The 27,937-nt window shown below is 43.6% G+C and overlaps 1 protein-coding gene across 1 annotated transcript in view; it reads left to right on the top strand.

Moving 5' to 3' along the window:
- LOC118368151 (protein Daple-like) overlaps positions 1–27,937 on the top strand; it is a 112,182-nt gene that overhangs the window by 44,219 nt on the left and 40,026 nt on the right. The window contains exons 4-16 of the mRNA XM_052495661.1: positions 16,888–16,957; positions 19,028–19,086; positions 20,613–20,696; positions 22,733–22,873; positions 23,259–23,455; positions 23,673–23,754; positions 24,234–24,392; positions 25,174–25,320; positions 25,548–25,692; positions 26,057–26,238; positions 26,620–26,766; positions 26,914–27,189; positions 27,355–27,900. Of these exons, the coding sequence (XP_052351621.1) occupies positions 16,888–16,957; positions 19,028–19,086; positions 20,613–20,696; positions 22,733–22,873; positions 23,259–23,455; positions 23,673–23,754; positions 24,234–24,392; positions 25,174–25,320; positions 25,548–25,692; positions 26,057–26,238; positions 26,620–26,766; positions 26,914–27,189; positions 27,355–27,900 (2,235 nt within the window). The remainder of the gene's footprint in view (positions 1–16,887; positions 16,958–19,027; positions 19,087–20,612; positions 20,697–22,732; positions 22,874–23,258; positions 23,456–23,672; positions 23,755–24,233; positions 24,393–25,173; positions 25,321–25,547; positions 25,693–26,056; positions 26,239–26,619; positions 26,767–26,913; positions 27,190–27,354; positions 27,901–27,937) is intronic.

The raw sequence follows: 27,937 nt of genomic DNA, 5'->3' as shown, positions 1-27,937 counted from the left end.
GTATGAAATATTCTGGGCCTTCAGAGTTTCCCATGCCAGTGAACTTGGGACAGACAAAGCTCTAGGCTATTTGCGCAAGGGATAAGAAGTAATCTTTCTGACATTTCCACCGCATCAGAGCATGACATGTCTCTCTTTTCACGCTGAGTGCTTATCGAAAGGGAGAGAGCTGGACAGTTATTCTTTTTGTTTTTTTTGTCATTCTCCATGGATGTATAAACAGACTTAATTTGCTTGATGGATGAGGTGAAAACATTACTTGGAGAAGCTCCACAGCTCATTAGAGGTGGTGCGTTAAGCCAATCAGAAATACTATCAGATCCCCAAATGGGCACATTTACAGTGTATTCAGACCCCTTAACTTTTTCCACATTTTGTTATGTTATAGCCTTATTGTAAAATGTATTACATCGTTTTTCCTCATCAATCTACACACAATGCCCCATAAGACAAAGCATCAACAGGTTATTATACAATTTTGCAAATCTATAAAAAAAAATGTATATCACATTTACATAAGTATTCAGATCCTTTAGTCTACTTTGTTGAAGCACCTTTGGCAGCGATTACATCCTTGAGTCTTCTTGGGTATGACGCTATAGTGCCTTGCAAAAGTATTCATCCCCCTTGGCGTTTTTCCTATTTTGTTGCATTACAACCTGTAATTTAAATGGATTGTATGTAATGGACATACACAAAATAGTTCAAATTGGTGACGTGAAATAAAAAAATTAAAATACTTGTTTCAATTTGTATTTTTTATTTTTTTAAACGGACAAGCTGTGCGTGCATATGTATTCTCCCCCATTTGCTATGTAGCCCCTAAATAATATCTGGTGTAACCAATTACCTTAAGAAGTCACAGCATTTGTTAAATTGCACACAGGTGTACTTTTAAGTGTCACATGATCTGTCACATGATCTCACCTGTTCTGAAAGTCCCCAGAGTCTGCAACACCACTAAGCAAGGGGCGCCACCAAGCAAGATGCACCATGAAGACCAAGGAGCTCTCCAAACAGATCAGGGACAAAGATGGGAAGTACAGATCAGGGTTGGGTTATAAAAAAATATCTGAAACTTTGAACATGCCACGGAGCACCATTAAATCCATTATTAAAAAATGGAAAGAATATGGCACCATAACAAACCTGCAAAGAGAGGGCTGCCACACAAACTCACAGACCAGGCAAGGAGGGCATTAATCAGAGAGGCAAAAAATGAGACCAGAGATAACCATGAAGAAGCTGCAAAGCTCCACAGTGGAGATTGGAGTATCTGTCCATAGGACCAGTTTAAGCCATACACTCCACAGAGCTGGGCTTTAGAGAAGAGTGACCAGAAAAAAAGCCATTGCTTAAAGAAAAAAATAAGCAATCACGTTTGGTGTTTGCCAAAAGGCATGTGGGAGACTCCCAAACATATGGAAGAAGGTACTCTGGTCAAATGAGACTAAAATGTAGTTTTTTGGCCATCAAGGAAAACGCTGTCTGGCGCAAACCCAACACCTCTCATCACATCGACAACACCATCCCCACGGTGTTTTTCATCTGCAGGGACTTTGAAACTGGTCAGAATAGAGGGAATGATGAATGGCGCTAAATACAGGGAAATTCTTGAGGGGAACCTGTTTGTCTTCCAAAGATTTGAGACTGGGACATAGGTTCACCTTCCAGCAGGACAATGACCCAAAGCATACTGCTACCCCTACCCCAGTCAACAGAACTGCACCCCCCACAGCAACTCGCCCAAGCCTTCCACATTTCTCCTTCTCCCGAATCCAGTCAGCTGATGTTCTGAAAGAGCTGCAAAATCTGGACCCCTACCAATCAGCCGGGCAAGAATATCTGGACCCTTTCTAAAATTATCAGCCGAAATTGTTGCCACCCCTATTACTAGCCTGTTCAACCTCTCTTTCGTGTCGTCTGAGATTCCCGAAGATTGGAAAGCAGCTGTGGGGGGGACTCTTGAACCAAACTGCTACAGACCTATATCTATCCTAACCTGCCTTTCTAAGGTCTTTGAAAGCCAAGTCAACAAACAGATTACCAACCATTTCGAATCCCACCATACCTTCTCCGCTATGCAATCTGGTTTCAGAGCTGGTCATGGGTGCACCTCAGCCACGCTCAGGGTCCAGAACAATATCTTAACCGCCATCGATAAGAAACGATACTGTGCAGCCGTATTCATTGACCTGGCCAAGGCTTTCGACCCTGTCAATCACCACATTCTCATCGGCAAACTCGACAGCCTTGGTTTCTCAAATGACTGCCTCGCCTGGTTCACCAACTACTTCTCTGATAGAGTTCAGTGTGTCAAATCGGAGGGCCTGTTATCTGGGCCTCTGGCAGTCTCTATAGGGGTGCCACAGGGTTTAATTCTTGGACCGACTCTCTTCTCTGTATACATCAATGATGTCGCTCTTGCTGCTGGTGAGTCTCTGATCCACCTCTACGCAGACGACACCATTCTGTATACTTCTGGCCCTTATTTGGACACTGTGTTAACAACCCTCCAGGCGAGCTTCACTGCCATTCAACTCTCCTTCCGTGGCCTCCAATTGCTCTTAAATACATGTAAAACTAAATGCATGCTCTTCCACCGATCGCTGCCTGCACCTGCCCGCCTGTCCAACATCACTACTCTGAATGGTTCTGACTTAGAATACCTACAAATACCTAGGTGTCTGGTTAGACTGTAAACTCTCCTTCCAGACTCACATCAAACATTTCCAATCCAAAGTTAAATCTAGAATTGGCTTCCTATTTCGCAACAAAGCATCCTTCACTCATGCTGCCAAACATACCCTTGTAAAACTGACCATCCTACCGATCCTCGACTTCGGCGATGTCATTTACAAAATAGCCTCCAATACCCTACTCAATAAATTGCATGCAATCTATCACAGTGCCATCCATTTTGTCACCAAAGCCCAATATACTATCCACCACTGCGACCTGTACACTCTCGTTGGCTGGCCCTGGCTTCATACTCATCGCAAAACCCACTGGCTCCAGGTCATCTACAAGACCCTGCTAGGTAAAGTCCCCCCTTATCTCTCTGGTCACCCCCAAAACCAGTTCTTCCTTTGGCTGCCTCTCCATCCAGTTCTCCGCTGTCAATGACTGGAACGAACTACAAAAATCACTGAAACTGGAAACACTTATCTCCCTCACTAGCTGTAAGCACCAGCTGTCAGAGCAGCTCACAGATTACTGCACCTGTACATAGCCCATCTATAATTTAGCCCAAACAACTACCTCTTTCCCTACTGTATTTATTTATTTATTTATTTTGCTCCTTTGCACCCCATTATTTATATCTCTGCTTTGCACATTCTTCCACTGCAAATCAACCATTCCAGTGTTTTACTTGCTATATTGTATTTACTTTGCCACCATAGCCTTTTTTGCCTTTACCTCCCTTATCTCACCTCACTTGCTCACATTGTATATAGACTTATTTTTCTACTGTATTATTGACTGTATTTTTGTTTTACTCCATGTGTAACTCTGTGTTGTTGTATGTGTCGAACTGCTTTACTTTATCATGGCCAGGTCGCAATTTTAAATGAGAACGTGTTCTCAACTTGCCTACCTGGTTAAATAAAGGTGAAATAAAAAATAAAGCAACACTCGTTTTCATCATAGGTACACTTCAATTATGACAGACAAAATGAGAAAGAAAATCCAGAAAATCACATTGTAGGATTTTTTATGAATTTATTTGCAATTTATGGATTGAGAGCTAACTCTGTCGGGAGCGCGCGTCACGAGCCTGAGACACTCTGCCAGACCCATGACTCATTCAGCTCACATTCCCCCCTCCTTTATAGAAGAAGCCTGAAACAAGTTTCTAAAGATGGTTGACATCTAGTGGAAGCTGTAGGAAGTGTAACTTGACCCCATAGACACTGTGTATTCGGGTAGGCCAAGCTTTGAAAAATTACAAACCTCAAGATTTCCCACTTCCTGGTTGGATTCTTCTCAGGTTTTCGCCTGCCATATGAGTTCTGTTATACTCACAGACATCAATCAAACAGTTTTAGAAACTTCTGAGTGTTTTCTATCCAATACTACTAATAATTTGCATATATTTGCATCTGGGACAGTGTAGGAGGCAGTTCACTCTGGGCACGCTATTCATCCAAAAGTGAAAATGCTGCCCCCTATCCCAAAAAGGTTTTAAGCATGGTCAAGTTAATAATTATGTGTGCATCAAGAAGCTGACCAAACAGCACGATCATTACATGGGAACTCCTTTTGCTGGGGACAATAAAAGGCCACTCTAAAATGTGCAGTTTTGTCACAACACAATGCCTGAAGTTGAGTAAGCCTGCGTGCAATTGGCATGCTGAATTCAGGAATGTCCACCAGAGCTGTTGCCAGATAACATAATGTTCATTTCTCTACCATAAGCTGCCTCCAATGTCGTTTTAGAGAACTGGCCTTACAACCGCAGACCATGTGTAACCACGCCAGCCTAGGGCCTCCACATCTGGCCTCTTCACCTGCAGGATTGTCTGAGACCAGGCAGCTGGACAGCTGATGAAACTGTGGGATTGCACAACCAAAGAATTTCTGCACAAACTGTCAGAAACCGTCTCAGGGAACCTTGTCTGCGTGCGCGTCGTCCTCACCAGGGTCTTGACCTGACTGCAGTTCTGCAACCGATTTCAGTGGGCATATTCTCACCTTTGGAGAAGTCTGCTCTTCACTGATGAATCCCGGTTTCAACTGTACTGGGCAGATGGCAGACAGCGTGAATGGCGTCGTGTTGGCGAGCGGTTTGCTGATGTGAAAGTTGTGAACAGTGTCCCATGGTGGAGGTGGGATCATGATATGGGCAGGCATGGATGGACAACCAGCAATTTGAATGCACAGAGATACCGTGACAAGGTCCTGGGGCCCATAGTCATGCCATTCATCCGCCGTCATCACCTCAAGTTTCAGCATGAAAATGCACAGCCCCATGTTGCAAGGATCTGTTCACAATTCCTGAAAGTTGAAATGGCCCAGTTCTTCTATGGCCTGCATACTCACCAGACATTTCACCCATTTAGCCCGTTTGAGATGCTCTGGATCGACGCGTACGACAGCCTGTTCCTCTTCCCGCCAATATCCAGCAACTTCGCACAGCTATTGAAGAGGAGTGGGACAACATTCCATAGGCCACAATCAACAGCCTGATCAACTCTATGTGAAGGAGATGTCGTGCTGCATGAGGCAAGTGGTGGTCACACCAGATACTGACTGGTTTTCTTATCCACGCCCCTACCTTTTTTGGGGTGTGTATCTGTGACCAACAGATGTGTTCCCAGTCATGTGAAATCCCTCATTTATTTCAATTGACTAATTTCCTTATGAACTGTAACTCACAAATCTTTGAAATTGTTGCGTTTATATTTTTGTTCAGTGTAGATTGATTCAGGGAGCTGAATACCTATGCAAAGACTTTGTAATTACATTTTTATTCTTTGAAACTATTTTAGAATTCTCAGGTTTAAACAACTATTAGCATTTTAGCTGTTATTCCAGGACTTTGACTGTGGGAAATCATTTCTTATTAAACATTCTGTACACCCTGGCTCATTTCAGTGGTTTCTGGGTCCTGCAGTTAGAGCTAAGATGCATATACAGTACTCGTCAAAAGTTTGAACACACCTACTCATTCAATGGCTTTTCTTTATTTTACAATTTTCTACATTGTAAAATAATAGTGAAGACTTCAAAGCTATGTAATAACACATACAGAATCATGTAGTAACCAAAAAAGTGTTAAACAAATAAATATATTTTATTTTATGTTCTTCAGTGTAGCCACCCTTTGCGTGATTGGGAGCCCCATAGGGCGACGCACAATTGGCCCAGCATTGTCCGGGTTAGGGCTTGGCCAGGGTAGGCCATCATTGTAAATAAGAATTTGTTCTTAGCTGTCTTGCCTAGTTAAATAAAGATTAGATAAAATAAAATAAAATTGCCTTGATAACAGCTTTGCACACTCTTGGCATTCTTTCAATGGTGGTGGGGTTACCATGGTGTCAGGAATGCATCTTTCAACATACTGTTGCATTCACACACAATGGAGAGTTAATAGGCCTAGTGGTTGGTGTATTGTCTCTGAGGGATCACACACAGTGTAATTTATGGGGTCTCAGACATAGCTTCAGTCGTGTTCTTTGTCAGCTGTGGTGTCCTTGCAACAGTTCTTGGGCAAGAGGCCAATATGCAGTCTGGGCTTTGAAATATGGCTGATGGCCAAAAATAAACTTTTGACACTTATTTATGAATGACTATAGATGAATTGGTTACAAAGAGAAGTGTGGTGAACCTCCCAGTCAGCCTTGTGTTTGATGTCATGTGCCTGAGAAGCTGGGAAGACTTGGCCAGCAGTGCTATATAGACACATATCAATACATCTTCAGCTAGTAAAACACTCCTCTTAGTTTATGATGGCCACATAAAGATGTCTTTAACACAGAAAAGAGACATATTAGTTAACTGTAGACGTGGCAGGGGAACGGGGCTGTTACGGACTACAAAAATAAAAACAGCTCCTTCACGAACACGGACATCACGCTTCCAGACAAACTAAACACCATCTTAGTCCGCTTTGAGAAGAATACAGTGCCCCCGTCACGGCTTGCTAACAATGACTGCCGCCCCCACCTCCTCCGTGGCCGACGGGAGTTGAACATTTAAACGTGTTCACCCTCGCTAGGCTGCTGGCCCAGATGGCATCCCTAGCTACGTCCTCAGAGCATGTGCAAACCAGCTGGCTGGTGTGTTTACAGTCATATTAAATCGCTCCCTATCCCAGTCTGTTGTCCCCGCTTTAAGATGGCTACCATTGTTTCTGTACCCAAGAAGGTAAAGCTAACTGAACCAAATGACTACAGCTCTGTAGCATTCACCTCTGTCATCATGAAGTGCTTTGAGACTAGTCAAGGATGATATCACCTCCACCTTACCGGCCACCCTAGACCCACTTCAATTTGCATACCGCCCCAACAGGTCCACAGATGACGCATTCGCCATCACACTGCACACTGCCCTATCCCATCTGGACAAAAGGAATACCTGTGTAAGAATGCTGTTCAATCAAATAAAATCACATTTATTTATATAGCCCTTCGCACATCAGCTGATCTCTCAAAGTGCTGTACAGAAACCCAGCCTAAAACCCCAAACATCAAGCAATGCAGGTGTAGAAGCACGGTGGATAGGAAAAACTTCATATAAAGGCCAAAACCTAGGAAGAAACCTAGAGAGGAACCAGGCTATGTGGGGTGGCCAGTCCTCTTCTGGCTGTGCCGGGTGTAGATTATAACAGAACATGGCCAAGATGTTCAAATGTTCACAAATGACCAGCATGGTCAAATAATAATAATATTCACAGGCAGAACAGTTGAAACTGGAGCAGCAGCACGGCCAGGTGGACTGAGGACAGCAAGGAGTCATCATGTCAGGTAGTCCTGAGGCATGGTCCTAGGGCTCAGGTCCTCCGAGAGAGAGAAAGAAAGAGAGAATTCGAGAGAGCATACTTAAATTCACACAGGACACCGGATAGGACAGGAGATATAACAAACTGACCCTAGCCCACCGACACAAACTACTGCAGCATAAATACTGGAGGCTGAGACAGGAGGGGTCAGGAGACACTGTGGCCCCATCCAATGACACCCCCGGACAGGGCCAAACAGGAAGGATATAACCCCACCCACTTTGCCAAAGCACAGCCCCCACACCACTAGAGGGATATCTTCAACCACCAACTTACCATCCTGAGACAAGGCCGAGTATAACCCACAAAGATTTCCGCCACGGCACAATCCAAGGGGGGGGCGCCAACCCAGACAGGAAGATCACATCAGTGACTCAACCCATTCAAGTGACGCACCCCTCCTAGGGACGGTATGAAAGAGCCCTAGTAAGCCAGTGACTCAGCCCCTGTAATAGGGTTAGAGGCAGAGAATCCCAGTGGAAAGAGGGGAACCGGCCAGGCAGAGACAGCAAGGGCGGTTCGTTGCTCCAGAGCCTTTCCGTTCACCTTCACACTCCTGGGCCAGACTACACTCAATAATATGACCCACTGAAGAGATGAGTCTTCAGTAAAGACTTAAAGTTTGAGACCGAGTTTGCGTCTCTGACATGGGTAGGCAGACCATTCCATAAAAATGGAGCTCTATAGGAGAAAGCCCTGCCTCCAGCTGTTTGCTTCGAAATTCTAGGGACAATTAGGAGGCCTGCTTCTTGTGACCGTAGCGTACGTGTAGGTATGTACGGCAAGACCAAATCAGAGAGATAGGTAGGAGCAAGCCCATGTAATGCTTTGTAGGTTAGCAGTAAAACCTTGAAATCAGCTCTTGCCTTGACAGGAAGCCAGTGTAGGGAGGCTAGCACTGGAGTAATATGATCAAATTCTTGGGTTCTAGTCAGGATTCTAGCAGTCGTATTTAGCACTAACTGAAGTTTATTTAGTGCTTTATCCGGGTAGCCGGAAAGTAGAGCATTGCAGTAGTCTAACCTAGAAGTGACAAAAGCATGGATTATTTTTTCTGCATTTTTGGACAGAAAGTTTCTGATTTTTGCAATGTTACGTTGATGGAAAAAAGCTGTCCTTGAAACAGTCTTGATATGTTCTTCAAAAGAGAGATCAGGGTCCAGAGTAGCGCCAAGGTCCTTCACAGTTTTATTTGAGACGACTGTACAACCATTAAGATGAATTGTCAGATTCAACAGAAGATCTCTTTGTTTCTTGGGACCAAGAACAAGCATCTCTGTTTTGTCCGAGTTTAAAAGTAGAAAGTTTGCAGCCATCCACTTCCTTATGTCTGAAACACATGCTTCTAGCGAGGGCAATTTTGGGGCTTCACCATGTTTCATTGAAATGTACAGCTGTGTGTCATCCGCATAGCAGTGAAAGTTAACATTATGTTTTTGAATAACATCCCCAAGAGTTAAAATATATAGTGAAAACAATAGTGGTCCTAAAACGGAACCTTGAGGAACACCGACATTTACAGTTGATTTGTCAGAGGACAAACCATTCACAGAGACAAACTGATATCTTTCCGACAGATAAGATCTAAACCAGGCCAGAACTTGTCCGTGTAGACCAATTTGGGTTTCCAATCTCCCCAAAAGAATGGGGCGGCAGGGTAGCCTAGTGGTTAGAGTGTTGGACTAGTAACCGAAAGTTTGAATCCCCGAGCTGACAAGGTAAAAATCTGTCGTTCTGCCCCTGAACAGGCACTTAACCCACTGTTCCTAGGCCGTCATTGAAAATAATAACTTGTTCTTAACTGACTTGCCAAGTAAAATAAAGGTAAAATAAATTTTAAAAAAATATATTTTTTAAATGTGGTGATCGATGGTATCAAAAGCAGCACTAACGTCTAGGAGCACGAGGACAGATGCAGAGACTCGGTCTGATACCATTAAAAGGTAATTTATCACCTTCACAAGTGTAGTCTCAGTGCTATGATGGGGTATAAAACCAGACGGAAGCATTTTGTATACATTGTTTGTCTTCAGGAAGGCAGTGAGTTGCTGCGCAACAGCCTTTTCTAAAATCTTTGAGAGGAATGGAAGATTCGATATAGGCTGATTTTAGTTTTTTTTATATATTTCAAGGTTTGGCTTTTTCAAGAGAGGCTTTATTACTGGCACTTTTAGTGAGTTTGGTAAACATCCGGTGGATAGAGAGATGTTTACTATGTTCAACATAGGAGGGCCAAGCACAGGAAGCAGCTCTTTCAGTAGTTTAGTTGGAATAGGGTCCAGTATGCAGCTTGAATGTTTAGAGGCCATGATTATTTTCATCATTGTGTCAAGAGATATAGTACTAAAACACTTGAGCGTCTCTCTTGATCCTAGGTCCTGGCAGAGTTGTGCAGACTCAGGACAACTGAGCTTTGAAGGAATACGCAGATTTAAAGAGGAGTCTGTAATTTGCTTTCTAATAATCATGATCTTTTCCTCAAAGAAGTTAATGAATTTATTACTGCTGAAGTGAAAGCCATCCTCTCTTGGGGAATGCTGCTTTTTAGTTAGCTTTGCGACAGTATCAAAAAGGAATTTCGGATTGTTCTTATTTTCCTCAATTAAGTTAGAAAAATAGGATGATCTAGCAGTAGTAAGGGCTCTTCGATACTGCACAGTACTGTCTTTCCAAGCTAGTCGGAAGACTTCCAGTTTGGTGTGGCGCCATTTCCGTTCCAATTTTCTGGAAGCTTGCTTCAGAGCTTGGGTATTTTCTGTGTACCAGGGAGCTAGTTTCTTATGAGAAATGTTTTTAGTTTTTAGGGGTGCAACTGCACCCTCAATGACTACAGCTCAGCATTCACCACCATAGTACCATCCAAGCTCATCATCAAGCCGGAGGCTCTGGGTCTCAACCCGGCTCTGTGCAACTGGATCCTGGACTTTGACGGACCGCCTCCAGGTGGTGAAGGTAGGAAACATCTCCACTTCATTGACCCTCAACACTGGGGCCCCACAAGGGTGCATGCTCAGCCCCCTCCTGTACTCCCTGTTCACCCACGACTCCGTGGCCATGCACGCCTCCAAGTCAATCATCAAGTTTGCAGATGACACAACAGTAGTGGGCTTGATCACCAACAATGACAAGACATCCTACAGGGAGGAGGTGAGGGAACTCGGAGTGTGGTGTCAGGAAAACAACCTCACACTCAATGTCAACAAAACAAAGGAGATGACCATGGATTTCAGAAAACAGCAGAGGGAGCACCCCCCCTATCCATATCGAAGGGACAGTAGTGGAGAAGGTGTAAAGTTAAGTTCCTCCCTCGGCTTACACATCACAGACAAACTGAAATTGTCCATCCACACAGGCAGTGTGGTGAAGAGGAGGCTGAAGAAATGTGGCTTGTCAAAACCCTGACAAACTTTTACAGATGCACAATCGAGAGCATCCTGTTGGGCTGTGTCACAGCCTGTACGGCAACGGCACAGCCCTCAACCGCATGGCTCTACCGCATGGTGGTGCGGTCTGCACAACGCATCACCGGGGGCAAACTACCTGCCCTCCATGACACCTACAGCACTCGATGTCACAGGAAGGCCAAAAAGATCAAGGACATCAACCACCCGAGCCACTGCCTGTTCACACCACTATCATCCAGAAGGTGAGGTCAGTACAGGTACATCAATGCTGGGACCGAGAGATTGATTCAGTTCACTCTAAATAATACCACTGTAATAATGTTTATATATCTTACATTACTCATATCACGTGTATATACTATTTTATACCATCTATTGCACCTTGCCGCTTGGCCATCGCTCATGCGTTTCCTTACATATACATATTCTCATTCACCCCTTTTAGATTTGTGTGTATTAGGTAGCTGTTGGGGAGTTGTTGGATTACTTGTTAGATATTACTGCACTGTCGGAACTAAAAGCAGAAGCATTTCGCTACACTCGCATTAACATCTATTAACCAGGTGTATTTGACCAATAAAATTTGATATGATGTGACAGAATGGAATGAAACCTGATGATTGGTGTGTCAGATGTCTGTATGGTTCATTGGCTCTCCTAAACACCCATTTTGGTTACCAGGATATAGGTAGCATATTTACTCACTCTGTCAACAAGCTTGATCATTTGTTCAATCCATTGTTGAATGAGAAATATAATAGCTCCGTTGCTTCTTATTTTAGCTTCTTTGTCTTTGTAATTAATGATCACTGTCTTTCCTCCATGTCTCGGTCTCCTCTGTTCTGTCTGTTTTCTGTACAGTATATCTTCACAGGCAGTTATTCCCAATCCCCCGTCTCAGAATGTACCGCTTTATATAGTGTAGGTAGTACCCTGTGGTCTACAGCTCCTCTTTGAGCTTAATGTGAACAGACTTATCTCTCACCAAAAAACATCAAGCTAGAGGTCTGGCAAACCAAATAAAAATTCATTTCTATGGGTTTCCTAGATTGCAGTGTAGCCTAGGGTAGCCTAGTGGTTAGAGCATTGGACTAGTAAACGGAAAGTTGCAAGTTCAAATCCCCGAGCTGACAAGGTACAAATCTGTCGTTCTGCCCCTGTACAGGCAGTTAACCCACCGTTCCTAGGCCGTCATTGAAAATAAGAATTTGTTCTTAACTGACTTGCCTAGTAAAATAAAGGTAAAAAAAAGAAAAAATGGCAACAGAGGAAGAGGAAATGGACCCTGACATCAAAGGGAAATGTCCAACATTTCTTGCCAGTGAGGTCTTACTTTGACCTTCTGACCTAACAGTAGCCATTCCTCCCAACGATGTTTCCAGATTGTTAATGAGCTGCTGCTGCTGATAGTCATTTGTTTCCCCTTCCCACTTCTCTGTTTAATCAAGGGTTGATTTGAGAGTGGAAATGGCTGTTGTCAAGGGACGTTCCTACCTACTGCATCACACACAATGGTATGAGGTCAGCAAAGAACATATTTGTGTCAATGTTAGGTGGGTAATGGAAAAGTGGATAGAATAGGAGAGATGTGACTCTTGTACCTGAACATGACCTTACCTGAAGGCTGAAATTCATCAATAATGTAAAATTGACCTCTTTTTGTTAGTGTATTAGTGTGTCTCAGGCAGTTAAAATGTTGCTTTCTCCTATCATGGCTAATACCACAGGGTCATGTTCAGTTAAGTCCACCATAGCAAAAGATTTTAAACAATAAAATGAAAATGTGGGTTTTTCCCCCTCCTTGTTTTTTCAGTTTGGTGCCTAATGAGCCAGTCAGTACTGGAGAAACAAAATGGAGATGTGCTCTTTGGTTACTTATAGCCTTAGAGGCATCATCTGCCAGGCTGCTGTCAAGTTTAATTTACTCTGGTTAGGTTTCTCCTATTATGCTGATGGTTGGGACTGGCTGACTGCAGGAGTTGACCAGGCAAAGAGAGTGCTTCCCAAATGACACCCTATTTGCTTTATAGTCCACTACTTTTGACCAGTGCCTGGGCTCTATTTTGGATGTAACAGGGAGAGAATTAGGGAAGAACTATACTGAACAAAAATACAAACGCATGCAACCATTTCAAAGATTTTACAGTTCATAGAAGGACATCAGTCAATCCAAATAAATAAATGATGCCCTAATCTATTGACTTCAAATGACTGGGCAGGAGCACAGCCAAGGGTGGGCTTGGGAGGACACAGGCCCACCCACTTCGGAGCCAGGCCCAGCCAATCAGAATGAGTCGTCGTCCCCCTTCAGCAGGTGAAGAAGCTGGATGTGGAGGTCCTGGACTGGCGTGGTTGGTTGGAAGTACTGCCAAATTCTATTAAATGATGTTGGAGGAAGCGGCTTATGGTAGAGAAATGAACATTCAATTCTCTGGCAACAGCTCTAGTGGACATTCCTGCAGTCAGCATGCCAGTTGCACTCTCCCTCAACTTGATATTTTTGTGGCATTGGGTTGTGTGACAAAACAGCACATTTTAGTGTAGCTTTTTATTGTCCCCAGCACAAGGTGCACCTGTGTAATGATGCTGTTGAACTTCTTTATGCCACATCTGTCCGGTGGATGGATTATCTTGGCAAAGGAGAAATGCTCACTAACAGGGATGTAAACACAATTTGAGAGAAATACGCTTTTTTTATGGACATTTTCAGGGGTCTTTTATCTTTATTTTATTTGCGTTTTATATTTTTGTTCCGTATATTTAGATATGCATCATAGCCAACACCTGCAACTACTTCAGGTGTTGGCTAGTCCTCAGTGGCCTGTCCTCCAGAGGGTAAACTGATAAGCAGCCTGTATCAGAGCTGTCATTCCCCCTCATGTTCCTCTCTACGATCACCTGTCTACTGAAACATGAAGCATGTAACACCCTTTAACACCTCCACAAAGCCCCAGTGCTAGCCACATGACAAAGAGCTGGTAATTGGACATTGTTGTTGCTTCCCTAAAATGATTTAGTTAAGTACCATTCAATTAAAGTATCATTCGATTAAAAGGTGTTTTATAAAAAAAGGACTATGTGACATAAGCCGTGTTGGAGTATTGATGAGGTGTAACAGGCGTATGGGGTCCTCTAGTCAGACACAGTTAGTCGTTATGTTTTATGGCCATAGGAAAGGGGGACACCTAGTCAATTGTACAACTGAATGCCTTCAACTGAAATGTCTTCCGCATTTAACCCAACCCCTCTGAATCAGAGGATCCAGTCCAGATGTACCATGTTTATGTACTGTGACCACCCCCCTCAACCCAAGCGTCTGTTCGTAACAGGCTCACTCAGTTGATTTGGCTGTTATGTATACTTACTATTAAGATGTAATGTTGTAGGCCTTAACTATTGAAAAAGTTATTGGTAAATCTCCAAATATGCACCCAGACCCAGATTTTCACAACAACCATGTAACCTTAGCTAAGGAAAGTCACACCTGTCTTTTTATTCTCGTGACATCTCTAAGGTGCTATGAGTGTAAAATGAGAACTCTAGCATACAGTTATACCTAGAGGTCGACTGATTAATCCGAATGGCTGATTTAAAGTTTTCATAACAATCGTTAATCTGCATTCTCGAGGCCTGTTACGCGAGTGCAGGCAGCAAGGAGCCATGGTAAGTTGCTAGCTAGCATTAAACTTATCTTATAAAAAACAATTAATCTAAACATAATCACTAGTTAACTACAATACACATGGTTGATGATATTACCAGTTTAACTAGCTTGTCCTGCGTTGCATATAATCAATGCGGTGCCTGAAATTGTGTCACTTCTCTTGCGTTCAGTGTAAGCAGTCGGTATATGCAGCAGTTTGTGTCACCTGGCTCGTTGCGAACTGTGTGAAGACCATTTCTTCCTAACAAAGACCATAATTAATTTGCCAGAATTTTACATAATTATAACGTAACATTGAAGGTTGTGCAATGTAACAGCAATATTTAGACTTATGGATGCCACCCGTTCGATAAAATACGGAACGGTTCCGTATTTCACTGAAAGAATAAACATTTTGTTTTCTAAATTAAAGTTTCTGGATTTAACCATATTAATGACCTGAGGCTCGTATTTCTGTGTGTTTTTATTATATTATAATTAAGTCTACGATTTGATATTTGATAGAGCAGTCTGACTGAGAGGTGGTAGGCAGCAGCAGGCTCGTACGCATTCATTCAAACAGCACTTTCCTGCGTTTGCCAGCAGCTCTTCGCAATGCTTGACCCCCACAGTGCTGTTTGACTTCAAGCCTATCAACTCCCAAGATTAGACTGGCAATACTATAATGCCTATAAAAACATCCAATCGTCAAAGGTCTATGAAATACAAATGGTATAGAGAGAAATAGTCCTATAATAAATAACTACAACCTAAAATTTCTTAACTGGGAATATTGAAGACTCATGTTAAAAGGAACCACCAGCTTTCATATGTTCTCATGTTCTGAGCAAGGAACTTAAACGTTAGGTTTTTTACATGGCACATATTGCACTTTTACTTTCTTCTCCAACACTGTGTTTTTGCATTATTTAAACCAAATTGAACATGTTTCATTATTTATTTGAGAATAAATAGATTTTATTTATGTATTATATTACGTTAAAATAAGTGTTCATAGTTCATTCATTATTGTTGTAATTGTAATTATTACACACATTATATATATATATATAATGTACTATCACACTCCAATAATCGGTATCGGCGTGTTGAAAAATCATAATCGGTCGACCTCTAGTTAGACCGCTTTGTTCTGCGCTTTCTAAACTCATTGTGCGGTCCTGGTTTCATTCCAGAGCATTTGAAATGGAGAAGGTTTTTGTTTTAGAGGCTTCTCATGATGACAAGGGTAACAAATGGAATATTCAACAGTTTTCACCTAACAATAGAGCTGTAGCTAGGCCAGGTCCTCTGCCAAGGGTCTGCTGGAATAGCAGGGAGGGAGGGAGTGTGGTCATCACAACACCACCCAGCCCCTCTATACAGGAGGACCCTCTCTTCTCTTGAAGGGGGGGGGCAGCCCCTTTGATTCTACCCAAGGCCTTTCAGATCTAATTCCTCCAGAGTCTGGAGGGGAAAGGAGGGAAAGAAAAGGAGTGATGTCATAGGCCAACTTCTGTGACTAGGTACTGCTGATTTGGTGTCAGTGCTCACCCTCAGTCCTCGTTTTTAGTCAGCTTTGCTAGTGTATAATTATGTTCACTCCGGGGCCTGAAATTTCCCAAAATTAAATTTGTGACAATTGTACATCCGCTAAGAAAAGTCTGCGAAAACTTAAAAACAACATCCATGGAGAAGTCAACATAGTGTAAGTAACAACGAATGCAAATAAGTTAGAAATTGTGCTACTAATGCACATGATGGTAGAAACACGTCTCGTAAAGATCCCATGGCACTTATTGTAAGAGGGGATGTTAACCCCGGTGTCCTGGCTAAATTCCCAATCTGGCCTTCATACCATCATGGCCATCTAATCATCCCCAGCTCATTCATCTCCTCTCCTCTCCCCTGTAACTATTCCCTAGGTCATTGCTATAAATGAGAATGTGTTCTCAGTCAACTTACCAAAAGGTCTCTGTGAATGTGTTTGGCTGAACACTAGGCTACAATAACAATCTTTTGTCACGAGGAGAGGGTTACAGCTGGGCACTGCATTGATTGCTGTGTGAACTCCCCTCCTCTCCAAACGTTCTCCACCAGCTGAAAACGGGCTAATTTCCATCAAGATTGTCTGTTATTGCATGTTTCCCGAGGTTTGTAAGTGACCTCGTCCTCCATATTCACGCCAGTGGAAGATTCCTGTTCTGTTCTGGCTGGAGGCTGGGGCTTTGGTGCATGGTGGCAAGTAGGCTGGCACACAGGATGTCTGCTGCTATTGTTTCATTCCTCTGGTATTTCTGTTAGTTAATCTCTTATGTTCTCCTCTGTGATTTCAGGACAGTCTCCAGCAGCTCATCCTGATGACCCTGCCTAATGTGCTGACCATGGCTAAGGACCCCCTCTCAGGTACTGTGGTGCTCAGTCTCTTTTTCCCAAACGCACAACTAGTCTCAGATAGCTACACCTCAATCCAGTTGACTAGCTTGCTAGTGCAAGATTCACAACATGTGCTTACATTGTCCCCTACATACTAACAAGTTGTTAAAAACCTACCTTATATATCCACTTGTCATCGCAGGCCAGTTCATCTACTGTACTGTGTGAGGGCATGTTCTCTGTTGGGTGGGAAGGATGCACATGTTGTGGCCCTTTTCTGGGGTCAGTCAGGAAGTGGGAAAGGCAGGAAAAGACCCATTGGAACCCTGCAGCCTGTCTGTCTGCATGTAGGAGGCTAATCAAACGATGGAGAGTGTGGGGCCTCCGGCCTGGTGTCGACAACCTCTCAGGGTCACACCTGATATGGCTAGCTGTATGTTTGGGGCTATGGAGAGGGTCAGACCTGATATAGTGGGTGAGTGGCAGATTTTATTTTCCTACCGGGTGCCAATTGTACTAGATCTAGGCCTTTGATTGGCCCTTATATATATATATATATGTGTTTAGCAGTCAAGAACAATAGTGATCTACGAATGGGAGTGTTTTGCTGTAAGCCAGACTTGGTATGTGAACTTAATCTGAATAGTGCATGTGTTCATATTATTGTTTGTTATGTTTGTATGGAATGGCCTTTGGAAGTTAGCTTTTCAATGAGTTCCCATGTACAGTGTAGAAACAGTGAAAAGCTCCTCTCAGGGTGACACCACTGCCTGCCTGCCTTTTTTTAACCTTTATTTAACTAGGCAAGTCAGTTAAGAACGAATTCTTATTTTCAATGACGGCCTAGGAACAGTGGGTTAACTGCCTGTTCAGGGGCAGAACGACAGATTTGTAACTTGTCAGCTCTGGGATTTGAACTTGCAACCTTTCGGTTACTAGTCCAACGCTCTAACCACTAGGCTACCCTGCCGCCTATGTGTGTACCTCGCTTGTCTTTTTAGTTGGTCTCAATGGAATAAGGGCAGGGCTGGGTCTCAGACATGGTCTCCATGGTAACCTTGTTGCCCTTTCCCCCAGAGTTCTGATCCAGCTTTTTAGGAGTTCCCTCCATGCAAGGGGACACACACACACACACACACACACACACACACACACACACACACACACACACACACACACACACACACACACACACACACACACACACACACAGCTGATCCCATACAAACCTTGTACAAAATTAAGCAGTAAAGACTTTTGTAAATCAAATGTATATTTAAAAAAATATATATATATATAGCGCTTCCGCACGGCAAGCGGTACTGGTTCATCAAGTCTGACACCAACAGGCTACTGAACAGCTTCTATCCCTGAGCCATAATACTGCTAAATAGCTAACAGAATGGCTACATGGACTATGTTGAATTGTCCCTTGTATTTTATTTTTGCACACTCACAGGACTGTACACATTGACACACACTGACAAGCCAACACACATAGCATGCACCCACATTTATTCTGTCTCTACACACATGCGTGCATACAATCATAATTTATGCTGCTGCTAATCTGTTTATCATGTATCCTGATCCCTTACCCCTATACTCCAGTATCCCTGCACATTGTAAGTATGGTATTGGAACTGACCCTGTGTATAGTGTCTTACTTTTTCCTGTACTTATTTTTATATCCTCTGTGTTTTTGTTCTACCTTGGTATTTTTTTTTGCTATATTGATTACTGCTTTGTTGGGTTGGAGCTTGCATTAAAGGAATTTCACTGTACTTGTGAACTTAACTTGAAACTTCAAACATAAAGGCTTGCTACATCCACAAGAACACCCAAACATAACCCTGAGCTGAGGCTGATTTAATGATTGTCCCACTGACTGATTGCTCCTAACTAAACCAACAGGGATGGGAGAGATCCTTCATCCCATTAGTGTAAGAACTGGGGGATGGGAGAGACCCAGAAAGCTGTCATTTGGGATTTGCTGCCTACCTGTGGGATTTAAACCAAAATCGAATCTGAGCTCAAAATCAATCTGCTAAAAGAAAATGTGATTTTAATCAGTCATGTCTTCATCTTTCTCTTCAACAGGCAAGAGCATGGAAGAGGTGAAGAGACTGCTGCTGTTGATCCTAGGCTGTGCTGTGCAGGTAACACAATACACACTAATTGAGACGGGCAGATCTGGACTCAAATAGTATTCCAATTCTTTCAAATACTTTAGATGTCCTTGATTGAGCTTGTCTGGTGCAATGGAATAGTCTGACAAAATGCAAAGCCCACCCACCTGGCACAGTCCTCGGGCAAGCTCAATATGGCCCTCAAATGTTTGAGATGAATTTCTCTTTGAAATCAACATGTCCAATGTAGCACCAAAACCACAGAGCATGGCAGAGGCTCTGAGATATAAATGGTGCAGCACAGGGACCACCCACCTGTGCCGGCACCAGAGGCTATTGTTTTCTTTCCCTCCCAATCCCCTGGCCTCTCGCTCAATTTGAATAGTTGATGAAATGTCCTCAGTAATTTTTTTCTAATCATGATACAATCAAAAAATGTCAATGTCGGGCATAGATGGAATGCATTATGTAAGTCCATTTTTTAAAATTGCACCTTTATTTAACCAGGTTGGCCAATTGAGAACAAGTTCTCATTTACAACTGGGAACTGGCCAAGATAAAGCAGTGTGACAAAAACAAAAACACAGAGTTACACATAAACAAATGTACAGTCAATAACACACAAGAAAAGAAAAATAGAAAAATCTATGTACAGTGTGTGCAAATGTAGGGAGGTAGGCAATAAATAGGCCCTACAGGCGCAAATAATTACAATTTAGCATTAATACTGGAGGGATGTGCAGATGTTGTGCACGTAGAGATACTGGGGTGAAAAGAGCAAGAGGGTAAGTAATAATATGGGGATCAGGTAGTCGGGTGTGCCATTTACAGATTGGCTGTGTACAGGTACAGTGATCGGAAAAGCTGCTCTCACAGCTGATGCTTAAATTTAGAGGGAGATATGAGACTCCAGCTTCAGAGATTTTTGCAATTCGTTCCAGTCATTGTCAGCAGTGAACTGGAAGGAAAGGCGGCCAAAGGAAGTGTTGGCTTTGGGGTTGACCAGTGCAATATACCTGCTGAAGCGCGTGCTACGGGTGGATGTTGCTATGGTGACCAGTGAGCTAAGGCGGGGCTTTACCTAGCAAAGACTTATAGATGACCTGGAGCCAGTGGGTATGGCGACGGATATGTAGTGAGGGCCAGCTAACGAGAGCATACAGGTCACAGTGGTGGGTAGTATATGGGGCTTTGGTGATAAAATGGATGGGATTTAAACCACAATCGAAGGGTCAATGTGTTATATATGCATCTTGTAATTGCACTAACCCTGTATTTTTCCTATCCATTGAATGAAAATGACCTGAGTCCAACAACAAGCCCTAAGCTGACAATTAGACATGTGCGGCCTCAGGTTCTCCATGTTACTCTATACAGTATTTCTACACGATTTAAACCTTTTCATCTGGCTTATATGTAATTATGACCATTCACACACCCAGTCTTTGTGTTCCGTAGAGAATGGGATAACCAAGTCTGAATCAGAATATGTTTCTGATAGTTTATAGTACCTATAGATATCTAATTGAAGTGTCTGTCATTGTTTCTCTCTGCAGTGTGAGAGGAAAGAAGAGATAATTGAGAAGATCAAACTGCTCGACATTGAGAGGCAGGCAGCCATCGTCTCCCACATTCAAGAGGTTAGTAGTACAGGTGTAGGTGTGTTCACGTCAAAGCAGGCACACATACTCATGCGCATCAGCAATTCCTTTTTTATAGTGATTATTTTTCTCACATTATCTTCAGATACAGTGGGGCAAAAAAGTATTTAGTCAGCCACCAATTGTGCAAGTTCTCCCTCTTAAAAAGATGAGAGAGGCCTGTAATTTTCATCATATGACAGAGAAAATCAGAAAAAAAATCAGAAAATCGTAGGATTTTTTTATGAATTTATTTGCAAATTATGGTGGAAAATAAGTATTTGGTCAATAACAAAGGTTTATCTCAATACTTTATTATATACCCTTTGTTGGCAATGACAGAGGTCAAACGTTTTCACAAGGTTTTCACACACTGTTGCTGGTATTTTGGCCCATTCCTCCATGCAGATCTCCTCTAGAGCAGTGATGTTTTGGGGCTGTTGCTGGGCAACACAGACTTTCAACTCCCTCCAAAGATTTTCTATGGGGTTGAGATCTGGAGACTGGCTAGGCCACTCCAGGAAATGCTTCTTACGAAGCCACTCCTTCATTGCCCGGGCGGTGTGTCTGGGATCATTGTCATGCTGAAAGACCCAGCCACGTTTCATCTTCAATGCCCTTGCTGATGAAAGGAGGTTTTCACTCAAAATCTCACGATACATGGCCCCATTCATTCTTTCCTTTACACGGATCAGTCGTCCTGGTCCCTTTGCAGAAAAACAGCCCCAAAGCATGATGTTTCCACCCCCATGCTTCACAGTAGGTATGGTGTTCTTTGGATGCAACTCAGCATTCTTTGTCCTCCAAACACGAGGAGTTGAGTTTTTACCAAAAAGTTATATTTTGGTTTCATCTGACCATATGGCATTCTCCCAATCTTCTTCTGGATCATCCAAATGCTCTCTAGCAAACTTCAGACGGGAATGGACATGTACTGGGTTAAGCAGGGGGACACGTCTGGCACTGCAGGATTTGAGTCCCTGGCGGAATAGTGTGTTACTAATGGTAGGCTTTGTTACTTTGGTCCCAGCTCTCTGCAGGTCATTCACTAGGTCCCCCTGTGTGGTTCTGGGATTTTTGCTCACCGTTCTTGTGATCATTTTGACCCCACAGGGTGAGATCTTGCGTGGAACCCCAGATCGAGGGAGATTATCAGTTGTCTTGTATGTCTTCCATTTCCTAATAATTGCTCCCACAGTTGATTTCTTCAAACCAAGCTTACCTATTGCAGATTCAGTCTTCCCAGCCTGGTGCAGGTCTACAATTTTGTTTCTGGTGTCCTTTGACAGCTCTTTGGTCTTGGCCATAGTGGAGTTTGGAGTGTGACTGTTTGAGGTTGTGGACAGGTGTCTTTTATACTGATAACAAGTTCAAACAGGTGCCATTAATACAGGTAATGAGTGGAGGACAGAGGAGTCTCTTAAAGATGAAGTTACAGGTCTATGAGAGAGCCAGAAATCTTGCTTGTTTGTAGGTGGCCAAATACTTATTTACCATCATAATTTCCAAATAAATTGATTAAAAATCCTACAATGTGATGTTCTGGATTTTTTCTCTCATTTTGTCTGTCATAGTTGAAGTGTACCTATGATGAAAATTACAGGCCTCTCTCATCTTTTACGTGGGAGAACCTGCACAATTGGTGGCTGACTAAATACTTTTTTGCCCCACTGTACGCTTGAAAATACAGATAAAAATTAGGCATCTTGCACATTTACAGAAATATTGATTTATGTGCACGGTCGCTGTCAAATATATCTAGTAAAGTACACATAAAGGTATTAATCCTAGGCATACTCTCCAACAGTGTCCCATTGACATTTAGACACAGATGTTCATGCATGTCAGTCCACTTTTTTTTATAGTGAATATTTTCTCACATTTATGTATGCGCGTCTTCATATACTGACACATTCAAGTCTCATTCATAGGGCTACAGTAATATATTTATTTAGGCAATATTGTTATGTTACACTGTACAGCCAAAGAAATACAAGAGAGCGCTGTGTAGTGATATTGTCTGTCTACCCCTTCAGGTGACCCAAAACCAGGAGAATGTGTTGGACTTGCAGTGGCTGGAGCTGCCAGATATGCCCACTGAGGAGCTGGACCCCCTGTCCAGAAACATGGCCCTGCACCTCCGCAAACTCATAGATGAAAGAGATGAATGTGCAGAGGTTGGTATTGAAGACGGTCTGAAACACACCCAATTACGACTTTTAAATCAACTGTATTACTCACAATACCTTTAAAAGTTTAAAAAATATATATATAACTAGGCAAGTCAGTTAAGAACAAATTCTTATTTTCAATGACAGCCTAGGAACAGTGGGTTAACTGCCTGTTCAGGGGCAGAACGACAGATTTGTACCTTGTCAGGTCCGGGATATGAACTTGCAACCTTTCGGTTGCTAGGCCAACACTCTAACCACTAGGCTAATGATGCAGCTGTACATTTATATGTACCTAATGAATATATATATGTATGTCATTCAGACTTGATTTGTGTTCTATTTACACACAGCCAATAGGCTGACAGAGTTCTTCTCCACCCTCCTCCAGGCGATCGTGGAGCTGACCCAGGAGAGGGACTACCTCCAGTCCCAGCAGCCCTCTAACCACCTGGGTTACCCCAACCCTGAGAGGACCGACCTGGGCCTGGGCGGACCTATCTGCCGGCTGTCCAAAGAGGACCGGCAGCATCTGGCTGTGGAGCTGGCTGACACTAAAGCCAAACTGAGACGCTCGCGACAGGAACTGTGAGTCAGGAGAAGGAAATCTCTACCATGACAGGCTAGAGTTACATGCTAGAGGCTAGATTTTGGGATATTTTGGCATTTAACATATTTGTTTTATTTAGACAAATTATTTTCCAAGATTTTAGCTTAAGTTTTACTATAAGCCCTCTTTAATTACAATGTAGATTTGTCTGAACAAATTGATTTGCCAACCTAATGTATGCTGTGTCTCTCCCAGGGAGGAGAAGACTGAGCAGCTGATGGATAACAAACATGAGGTGGAGAGGCTGGATCTAGAGATGCAGAAAATCAAGCAGGAGGTGCAGATTTCCTCTTTCACTTTGGCCTCCCTGTGTCCCCCTCACACTCCCCCTCTTTCTTCTCCTCACTCTCTTTGCCTGTTTATCTTCTTCTCATGCTCTCCCCGTTTCTTTCCCTCTTACTCTCTCCCCCGGTTTCTCTTGCTCACAAACATGCTCTGAGACCCAACTTTACCCTCTTTTTCCAGTCAGGAAAAATGGTTCCCAGACATTTCAAATCTTGACCACAAATTACATGCTAGAAAGCATGTCATATTTATACTGTCTTCGGCTAAAAATGTCTCCTGTGAACATTCTGATGTCACATTATCAAAGACAGTACCATTTTAAGATATTCCCATGAGACCAGTAAATTCTAAAATAGAAAGATTTCATAACTAGTTTTGTCATAACCTCGCTGCCGATCACATCTAGTCCATAGTGTTGTGTGTGTGCCATTCGGAGACCAGCTCCATTGTGTGTGTTTGTGACTTGTGCAGAACATGCAGTTACTTGCAGAGGCGAGGTCGGTGCGTGCGTACAGGGATGAAGTGGACGCTCTGAGGGAGAAGGCAGCCAAGGTGGACAGACTGGACACAGAGTTGAGCCGCTGCAAGGAGAGGCTACACGACGTCCACTTCTACAAGACACGAGTCGAGGTGATTCACACTGATCATTCAATTTCATTGAATAAATGTTGTGACTCACCATCAATTTAATGACACCTGAAATCAAATAATACTGTACATTTAAGGAAAAGAACCTGGTGAAGGAATTTGCCAAAATGAGTTGGGTTTAATAATAAAAGTATCATATCTTCAACATGCTCCACTGTTCATGCACCTTTTGTTTGAAAGGGACAACACATATTTTTGTCATTATCAACACACATCCACATGTTTAGCCTATCTCATCTGTCAAGACACATTAGACACACTGAGTACAGGATGAGGTGATTGGTGGTGCATATTAGGACCCATAAACCTTAGCAGCACATCTTTCATGTCTCGGGGTAAATTATTTCCACTACATTGACTACAACATTGACTAGAACCCCTGCTGTCTCTTTCACAGGGGAACAATGGCACCTCCTGATCAGCAGAATGACCAGGCCCAGGGTTTTATGGGTTTGTCCAGGCATGGGTCTCCACAGCTGTCAGTGGCAGGCCTCTGAATCACTATGTCCCTCTGTCTCCATCTCAGTCTCTGACTCATTATATTTCACACACTCCATCTTACTGTGTGCTTGTTTGAGATCGGCTCCATTGCAGTGGAATCACTGATCTACGAATCACTTTGCATCCCCAATTAACTACTCATTATGTGATCAAAATGAGCAAATCTGCACAGCATATTGCTCAGGCCGATCTCCTAAAACACGCTGCATATGTCCCTCTGTTTCCATCTCATTGTGTCTGTCTGTATTAAATGTGTCTACAGGAGCTGAGAGAAGATAACGCCACTCTGATGGAAACCAAAACCCTGCTGGAGGAGCAGCTGGCAGCCTCCAGGAGGCGTTGTGACAAACTACATGAGCTGGAGAAGGAGAACCTGCAGCTACGCTCCAAACTACACGACGTGGAGATGGTGAGAAAATTGAACCTGGTGTCTATCATTGACTGGATCACGCGGTCTGTGTGTGTCTTTGCCCTTTCGACAATACTGAGTTACACATCCACCGTAATTGTTGGACCTATTCTGGAATTGAAAATGAAACAAGAAAATATTTGAACACTAACAAAATATGGTCAGGGTTGGCATAATAGTGTGAAAAGGATATGTGTGTGTCTGGCCCACTCTGCTGTCCCTCTCAGGACCGAGACATAGATAAGAAGCACCTGGAGGGGTTGATAGAGGAGAACATGCTGCTGGAGATCTCTCAGAAACAGAGCATGAACGAGTCTGCCCACCTGGGCTGGGAACTGGAGCAGCTGGCCAAAAACAACGACGACAACGACAGTAAGGGGCCACACACATGCTGCAGAGAGCCCATATTAATCCTTTTCCGTTAGCTGTTGATGGCATTTTTGGATGAAAAAGGGCTGAAAAGAAAGCCCATATATTAATATATGTTGGTGATAAAATGACTAAATATATTTTGGTGATAAAATGACTAAATATATTTTGGTGATAAAATTACTCTGCATCTGCCTCAGTTTTAAATGAATCACAAAGCATTGCTCACTCTTCTGTCAACAAACTGTATACCATGATCACATGCACAGAACATCTCCAAATACAAGATGCCAGACAGTTTTTTTTAAATAGGATAAAATGTATTCACAAAGAGAACTGAACAAACACCCCTCTCCCCCCCGTGCAGTGCACAAGTCGTTTGTGTTTGAGCTGAACGAGTCTGCGTCGAGCCGTCTGCTGAAGCTGGAGAAGGTGAACCAGGGTCTGCAGAGCACCATCCAGGAGCTCAGAGAGGCTTCACTAAGTCTGGAGAAGGACCAGCTAAACACCATGGAGTTGGAGAGAGAGAACCAGGGCCTCAGCAAAAAGGTACTGTACACACTGATTTGACAGATGCTACTTTATGCTGGTCCCACATGCTTTATAGAATGGCAGTCTGTGTTGTGGCATACTATGCTGGTCCCACATGCCCTATATAGAGAGTCAGCAGAATGCATTGCAGTATGTATTGTGGTGCAGTTAACTGAATGAGGGTGGGAGCAGAGCAGCATATACTGAGTGCTATCTTTCTCTATTCATAGTATATGTCACTGTCCCAGCACTGGATGTTTTCAATGTACATATCTCTTACACATACTTCTGACATATTGAGCTTTCATATTTATGACATCTTTGATGTTGATTGATGAATTGAATCTATTTTGTCTGTGGTTTCTATCATGATTGTCATCCATTTTGTGTCTTCTATAGCTGGAGCTTATGCAGACCCTGCTGGACCAGGAGAAGCAGACCACCCAGGACATGGAGTGTCTGGAAGAAGACCTGCTCAAAGACGAGCAGAAACTGGAGAAGACTCTGGAGAGACTACAGGCAGACAAGAACAGACAGGCGCAAAGTGTACTTCTACCATTACACATGCTAAATGCACCATTTCATGGCCCGGAGGAAAACTTCCGGGTCCTAACTGTCTGTGGCATGTTGTCCTCAGTGGTCCCTCTTGTGTCCTCATTTTGCCACCTGACTGTCTTTATGTGTGTTCCCCAGATCTCAGAGCTGGAGCAGGAGAAGGAGCACCTGAGTCAGGCGGTGAGTTCCCTGCGTCAGCACGCCCAGGTTGACAGCGAGGCCCGATTCAGGGAGGTGGAGACAGAGAACCGCGTCCTCCACCAGACCATCACCAACACCGGAACCAAGCTGGCCCGGCTAGAAGCCCAGAGCAAGCAGGCCACCAAGGAGCTGGAGACACTGAGGGAGAGGGGGGAGGAGCTGGAGAGGGAGACAACACATCTGGAGAGGAGCAAGGAGCAGCTGCAGAGGGAGGTGAGGGAGGTCTTGCACTTGCACTTGTTTCGCCAATGTTTGCAGCTATTTATTTATGTTTTACTTGCAGTAATTGTGAGTTGCAATCAGTGCATTCAACTTAGGTAATTAAAATGACTACATGTCACGATCGTTGCAATGCCTGAACTGTAAATGTAAACGTAGGTGGCCTCCCTGAAGATCACATGTGACCGGGCTGAGGCCCTGGAGAGAGACAACACCAGCCTGGAGCAGGACAACCGGAGGCTGAAGAAGCAGGTGGATACAACCCAGAACGTGAGCCTGCGCCTGGCCACGCTGGAGAATGACCACTGCCTCTTGGACGAGGAGAACCTGGAGCTCCGCCGCACCGTGGAGTCCCTCCGGCCAGCTGCCGTTCGCCTGGCCCAGCTCCAGCAGGAGAACAGGGAGCTGGAGAGGGAGAGGGAGGATCTGACCCGCTCTGTGGAGGAGCTGCTGTCCCAGAGGAAGAGGGCGGAGCGGCTGGAGCTGAGCATCGGCAGCCTGGGCCAGGAAAACCAGAGGTTACAGCAGAGCCTGGAGAACAGTTCCACTAAGATCCAGGGGCTGGTGAAGGAGCTGAGGCAGGCGGAGACTGAGACCGGGGTTCTGAGACGGGAGCTGGAAGAGGTGCGCCTGGCGGGGAAATGCCTGGAGGTGGTGGAGAAGGAGAAGAGGGGGCTGGAACAGGAGCTGGGCCAGTCAGAGAAGGTACGTCTGTGTTTGTATGCTACATGTATACTGTAGT

Source organism: Oncorhynchus keta, chromosome 35 (assembly GCF_023373465.1).
Source record: "Oncorhynchus keta strain PuntledgeMale-10-30-2019 chromosome 35, Oket_V2, whole genome shotgun sequence".
Classification (NCBI taxonomy): Eukaryota; Metazoa; Chordata; class Actinopteri; order Salmoniformes; family Salmonidae; genus Oncorhynchus; species Oncorhynchus keta.
The sequence above is the reverse complement of the archived record's forward strand: the minus strand, read 5'-3'. Positions and strand labels throughout refer to the sequence as shown.